Source organism: Chrysochloris asiatica, unplaced genomic scaffold, assembly GCF_000296735.1.
Source record: "Chrysochloris asiatica unplaced genomic scaffold, ChrAsi1.0 scaffold00270, whole genome shotgun sequence".
NCBI lineage: Eukaryota > Metazoa > Chordata > Mammalia > Afrosoricida > Chrysochloridae > Chrysochloris > Chrysochloris asiatica.
In genome coordinates, this window is record NW_006408788.1 from 1,950,276 (window position 1) to 1,957,738 (window position 7,463).

Consider the following 7,463-nt stretch of genomic DNA (forward strand, 5'->3'; position numbering starts at 1 on the left):
GAAAAACATGGCATCAGGATTGGAGGAAGACTCATTAACAACCTGCGATATGCAGATGATACAACCTTGCTTGCTGAAAGTGAAGAGGACTTAAAGTATTTACTGATGAAGATCAAAGACCACAACCTTAAGTATGGATTGCATCTCAGTATAATGAAAACAAAAATCCTCACCACTGGCCCATTAAACAACATTCTTATCAACAGAGAAATGATTGAAGTTGTCAAAGACTTCATTCTTCTTGGATCAACCATTAACACTCATGGAAGCAGCTGTCAAGAAATAAAATGACATATTGCATTAGTCAAATCTGCTGCACAAGACCATTTTAAAGTGTTGAAGAGCAAAAATGTCAGCTTGAGGACTAAGGTGCGCCTGACCCAAGCCATGGTATTTTCAATAATAGTGTATGCATATGAAAGCTGGAAAGTGAATAAGGAAGACCGTAGAAGAATTGACGCATCTGAAAATACTAAAAGTGCCATTGGCTGCCAAAGAAACAAATATCTGTGTTGGAAGAAATGCAGCCAGAGTGCTCCTTGGAGGCCAGGATGGCCAAACTTCATCTCTCATACTTCGGATATATTGTCAGGAAGGACCAGTAACTGGAGAAGGATATCATATTTCATAAGGTGGAGGGTCAGAGAAAAGGAGGAAAACCCCCAGTGAGATGGATTGGCAAAGTGGCAGCATCAGTGGGCTCAAGTGTGACAACAATTATGAGGTTGGCCCAGGACTGGGCAGTGGTTCGGTCTGTGGTGCATAGGGTTGCTATGAGTCAGTACCAATTCAATGGTACCTAACAACAACAACATACTGCACTCAGTGACATAGCCATAATTCAACTTAACTCAGGAACCTGAAAGCATATTCAGTGAACTACTCTAATCTAAATGTTCCCTGGCAGAAAGTAACAAGGAGTAGTGTCAAAGCATTAGCCTGTGTGCCAGAAAATTCCGATAGGAGAGAAGACTCAACAGACACTGTGTGACAGAAGCATATCTGGACCTCATCAGCCTCAACCTTGTCACCATTAAAGTAAGGCCGTTGAACTGGACTATCTCTCTAAGAGGACTGTAAGCATTCAAGTTTCCTGATTCTGTGATTCAAAGGCTACGTAGTGCAGGTCCATCTCAGCCTCGTAAATGAGGTTACTTGAAGTCCTGGTGTGGCACTGTAGGATAAGCACAGGACTGCAAGGTTTGTTTGTACTCCAAGGTCGGCGGTTCAAACTTGCCAGCTGCTCCTTGGAAACCCTATACAGGGTTGCTCTGAGTCAGAACTGACACAAGGGCCCTTAGCAACAACATTCCTATCTCCAGGGTGCTCTAAGAATGAATTGAGACAGTAGGGGGTTTGTATAAAGTGTTAACCCAATGCTGTCCAGTAGATTCCGACACATGGCCACCCCATATGTTATAGAGTAGAACTGCTTCATTGGGTTTTCTGGGGTGTAATCTTTACAGAAGGAGATTGCCAGGCGTTTCCTTCATAGGGGGCTTAAAGTGCAACTCTTTATGTCCTTTCATTGTTGTTGTTGTTAAGTGCTGTCAAGTCGGGGTTCTGATTCACAGCAATCCTGGTTTCCGAGGAGCAGCTGGTGAATTTGAACTACTGACCTTGCAGTTCAAACTGACCTTGCAGTTCAGTGCATAACCCACAGCGCCATACCATGATTTGGGCACAAACCATTTATGCCACCCACCTATTCAAATATAAAGGATTGTTATTCGTATGTTATTGGTGATCACTGTGGTTGTTAGGTGGCATTTCCAACTCATAACGACCTTATATACAACAGAATGAAACACTCCCCAAACTTGTACCAGTCTCACAATCGTTGCCATGTTTGAACCCATTGTTGCAGTCACTATATCAATCCATCTAGTTGAGAAGCGTCCTCTTTTTTTGCTGACCCTCTACCAAGCATGATGCCCTTGTCCAGGGCCTGGTGCCTCTTGATAGTGTGTCCAAAATATATAAAAAGAAGTTCTTCCATACTTGATTTCAAGGAGCATTATGGCTAAACTTCTTCCAAGACAGATTTGTACATTATAAAAGAGAAGAAACATAGAAACATACAGACACAAAAGTGATGGAGAAAGAGATGGATAAGGACAGATTCACCTGATGAGACTTACCACTCTGGAACTTGGTCAGGAGCTTTTAATTGGCTGATAATGAACTGTCCTTCACAAAGATATGTGATTGCAGATAAAATGAACATATATGAGGCATTTCAGCTTCTAAATATCATAGCACATTAAGATATTTATCAAACACACCTAGACCCTAAATGCAGCAGATGCGTATGCTGAATGCAGCTGTTGTTCCTCTTCCAATCTTCTTCACTGGCCAGCATCACTTTGACTCCAAGCCATCCTTCCATCTCTGATATTGCATAAGCTCACTACCTGATGGCAGAGAGCTATTGGCTCACTCTCTTCTTACTACCTCAAGCAGATGGTTCAGTTAAATAGCCAATAAATTACAATTCCCTTATGAGAGAGAATCCAACTACAAATTGCTTACTTGTTCTTATAATAGCTTCTATTGCTGCCAACTAGTCTAAACAGTCATTTGGCCAAAACTTTGGGAATGATCAGCCGTATATAGACTATCTTCTATGGGATTCTAGCTATTGATTGTTTATCATTTGCTTGCCTTTTTTATTGTTTTTGTTTACTCATCTCCTTTTGGGTCATCATAATATCTAAAGGGCTCATCTAATTTGAAACTTTGTGGTGTCTTGCAAATACTCAAATCCACATCATAGCTCTTCCATCGGCTAAGTAAGTAACCAGGTATCTCCAATTCTGCTGTTGCGATGGGAGATACATTGGCTAACTAAGTCACAGACTTGTTTTAATAAGCAAATAAGAGAATCAAAATTATTAGCAAGCTCTGTAAATGCAAACTCACATTGAGGCTATAATTCAGAAGTGTGTTTGTACACCGATCTGAGAGGTCCTAGCTTTCAATCTAACAAATGAGAAAATAGGAAATTCCTCACATGAAACACAATATAGTTGAGTAACTGACTCATTTATTATAAATAAAGATCAAGTTTTTATATCAATGTTATTAGTGATAGGTCCTTCATTTTAATGGTTAAAAGAAGCTTTTCCAGCCAGAACAAATGATTGGTAAAGATTCTAAGGATATTGTCAAATTTAAAGTGAACAGAGTAGTCATGTGTTAAACTCCAGCCTCTTGGGAAATTGCACACTCCTAAGAAGCTCTGGCAGCATACTGGTTGTGAGTTGGGCTAAGATTCTGAAGGTCAGCAGTTCAAATCCACCAGAGGGGCTATCAATGAAAGCTCACTTGCACTTTGGAGTCCTGATGTGGTGCTATGGGCTAATGTGTCAGACTGCAAAGTCATTTGAACGGCAAGGTTTGTGGTTCAAGCTCACCAGCTACTCCTTGGAAAGCCTATATAGGGTAGTTATGGGTCTGAATCGACTTGATGGCACTTAACAACAACAACTCCCCAGTGGATTTGTGGAGAATTTCATAGTGTCACAGGTCTGCTGTAGCAATTGAAGCATGGGAGGTTCAAGTTAGAAAAGATTGTTCATGGTGTGGCATTGTAGAATCAGCTCTGGACTGTGAAGCACAAGATCAGCAGTTCCAACCCACCAGCTGCTCCTTGGAAACCCTACACAAGGTCACTATGGGTCAGAATCAACATGGTGGCACATAACAACAATCACATTCATAAGTTGCTTAAAGGGACTGTACAGAGCTAATCACTTGTCCCTTCACTACAAATGGACAATTAGTGCCACATGTACCTTGACTTAGACTGTTGTGTGATTTTCAGTTTACATTGCTCCTTCCTCTCCACCACTCAGATTCCTAACCAGACTATGCTAATCTTTCCAGAGAATAGAAGGTGATTCCTCACCTCAGTCTAAATCCATGTGCTTAGTCATTTTCTGCACCAAGGCAGATCTCTTCTGACATTTCGAATTTCAGTTCCTTTTAGAGTAATGCCAATTCTCCTCTGACAAGGGTGGCTTTGCCTTTTGGCCCCACCAGATAAATAGCCCATTAGGAATGCAGTTTCCATGGTCAGCATCAGTAACTGAACTAAATAAGTGAAGTAGGATGAATTAAGCTCAGGTCTCCTTCTTTCCAGACCCTCTCTAGAAGTTCAAATAAAATTCCAGGGTCTTCTCTCACTCAAGGTCACTTGTCACTATGCAATACCGTTGTCTTCTCGTGAACATGGAATGGGATTTAATAAGTATTTCTGATCATGGAAATTGGTAACTATTCCTGTTTATAGCTTCTCAAGCAACGTTACAAACTAATAGGGCACATCATTTTCTCATTGGCCTTAAGACTGTGTGAATGCAGATGTCCGGAAGACACAGTTTGAGTGGAGTCCATATTAGAAGCATCTTGTGTTACCTTGCTGCATGAATAACAGTATACTCTTTCCTTATCTCAGTGACAATAAACCTCTGATTTCTTAAAATCAGAAAGGTATTCTTGAAAGTTTCAGAAAAGCTTGACCCTCATCATATGTAAGCGTTTCTACATCTGCATTTGTTTTTAGTCAGTGTGAGCAGGAATTCAGAGAAGTGCACAGCATGCTTGCTTGCCTTTTGAATAATGGAGGAATGGTTAACTTTCTTGGAGCAACTTTAGCCAGTAGACAGTTCTGCTTCAAAATGTGCAAAAAAAGCCCAGTTTTATGAACACTTTGCTCATTTTGCTTCTCTGCCACTTTCTCTAGGAATGTCCCAGTGGTGTCGTTAATGAAGAAACCTTCAAAGAGATTTATTCTCAGTTCTTCCCACAGGGAGGTAAGTACAGACATAGACTTGTTAACATGGTCTCTGAGTCAGAATTGTACTCGTGATCCTGAGGTCGGTTTCATCTCTCATAGCATGACTCAATATTTTTCAGCTTTATGTAAAAGAATTAATGCATAGCATACAAGTGCATATGATTTTTCACTGTATCATAAAAGTGAGTTCCTTATACAAATTATCACATACCCGGAGAGTTCACTCTTCAGTTTAATATAGCCAGCAGTATTTAACGTGTGCCTGCTACTTTGGCTGTTAAACCCTGAACACTGGCTGAATTGGATGGATTGGTGCTTGATAAGCTAAAAAGTTCTTTCACAAGCATTGTAGGCCTCATTTGATTAGCTCAAGTAGGGCAAATATAATTATCCTCCTTGAACAGATGTGAAATCTGGGGCTTAGGGAAGTTACATGGCTTGCCCAGGGCTCCACATCTACTGAGTAGTAGATCTAGGCTAGAACCCAGATTTTTTTATAGCTTCACCCAATGCATATTTTCTGCTGGTCTTTGCCCTTTTGTTACTTGGTATGGTTTTGTAGCATAAGCACTGTGGCCCTCAAAGTCATTTGAATTGCAAAGTCAGTTGTTCAATTTCACTGGCTGCTCCTCTGAAACCCTAAACAGGGTCGCTATGTGTCAGAATCGACTCAAGTGTATTTAAAAAAAAATAACAACAACAACTTTATTATGTGCCCCTAATCTGAAAAAAATGGAGCTATGGTAGCGTAGTGGTTACGAATCGGGCTGCGAACCTTAAGGTCAGCGGTTCGAAACTACTAGCCGCTCCGCGGGAGAAAGATGAGGCTTTCTACTCCCGTAAGGATTTACACCCTCGGAAACCCTGTACAGGGTCGCTATGGGTCGGAACCGACTCGACGGCACTTAACAACAACAACAATCTGAAAAAGGAGTCTGTGGGTTAACGCGCCAGACTGCAAAGCCATTTGAACTGCAAGGTTAGCCGTTCAAGCTCACCAGCTGCTCCTCGGAAACCCTACACAGGGTCGCTATGGGTCGTAATCGGCTCAATGGCACTTAACAACAACAACAAAAATCTGAAAAAAAAGGGGTGTCACTCTAGAGATTATCTTGATTGGAAGAAAACCATAAGATATCATAATGACAGTGTTTGTTTTTGTAGTTGTTTAGTGCTGTTGAGTTGGTTCCAAATCATCATGACCCTGTATAGGGTTTCCAAGGAGCAGCTGATGGCTTTGAGCTACCAACCTTGTGGTTAGCAGTCCAGTGCTTATCCTACAGGGCTACACCAGGAGCCTGTGTTTTAAGTAGCCCCTATTTATGAGGTGTCTAATATGGGTCTTACTGTGGCATGCATTAGCTGTTACCATACAACAACCGTAGCTAAGACCTTCCCCCTCCACTTTTAAAATAAATGTGATAGCTAAAGCACAGAGATATTTATCCATTTCCAGGACCTGTACTCTCTCCACTGCCTTATTACCAGAGTTGTCACTGATTAGCATGATGTCTTCTAGCTTTAAATGAAAAGAGTAACTTTCTATCGAAGGGGATGTAAGCAAAGCCTCAGAGTGTAAGACGTGAGGTAAGCATGTGCAGAAAACTGCTCGTGTGTCTGGGGCAGGACATTTAAGATAAAAAGCGAACAGTCCTAGGGAGTCACGTATGGCATGTTGAAGAACATAGACTTTATTCTTGAGATGATGCAATGTCACAGATGAGTTTAAGTGGCACTTCCATGGCTAAACTGGATGCAGAAGTCAAAATAACGATGTCTTTAACAAGAGCACTCATAATGCAAATGAGAAAAAGTAGCAAACCTATTTTGATGGTAAAAATGGCAGAATTGAGTAACAGACTGACTTTATTTGTAGAGGAGTGAGATGGAAAGAGAAGGGTGTGCTAACTTTGAGGATTCTGTTGTGGATACCAGGTGACCAATTTTTCCATCGATTTGGATGGAACATGGTTGACAATATGGAATCCTCAGGGCCCAGTGGTTATTTGCTTGGCTGTTGGTATTAGATGCCATCGAGTCATTTAAGCATAGAATCACAGTAATTCTATACTTAACAAAATGAAGCACTACCCAGTCCTTTGCCAGCCTCACAATGGTTATTCTTGAGCCCATTGCTGCTACTACTGTGCCAACCCATCTTGTTACAAATTTCCTGTTTAACCCTCCACTTGACCAAGCATATTGTCTTTCTCCAGGGTTTGGTCAATCCTGATAATATGCTCAAAGTATGAGAGATGAAGTCTTACCATACTGACTTCTTCTAAGGAATATTCTGGCTGTACTTCTTCCAATCCAGTTCTTTTGTCAGTCCATGGTACTTTCAATATTTTTCTCCAACAACATAACTCAAATTCATCAATTCTTCTACAGTTTTCCTTAAGTTAGTGTCTAACTTTCACATGTATATGAGGCGATTGGAAATTCCATGGCTTGGATCCTCCAACTGATTATGTTTGCTCTTGAACACTTGAACGAGGTCTTGTGCAACACATTTGCCTAGTGTTTGATTTCTTGACTGCTGCTTCCATAAGTGTTGATTATGCTTCCAAACAAAATGAAGTATTTGACAACTTCAATCTTGTCTCCAGTCTGGTAGTGTAGTGGTTACGAATCAAGCTGCTAACCTCAAGGTCAGCAATTC

The 7,463-nt window shown here is 41.0% G+C and overlaps 1 protein-coding gene across 6 annotated transcripts in view; it reads left to right on the plus strand.

The window, feature by feature from the left end:
* The window catches only part of KCNIP4 (Kv channel interacting protein 4), an 856,975-nt gene that overhangs the window by 790,701 nt on the left and 58,811 nt on the right, over positions 1-7,463 (plus strand). For all 6 annotated transcript variants that reach the window (XM_006874338.1, XM_006874337.1, XM_006874339.1 and 3 more), the window contains one exon: positions 4,748-4,817. In XM_006874338.1, the coding sequence (XP_006874400.1) occupies positions 4,748-4,817 (70 nt within the window). The remainder of the gene's footprint in view (positions 1-4,747; positions 4,818-7,463) is intronic.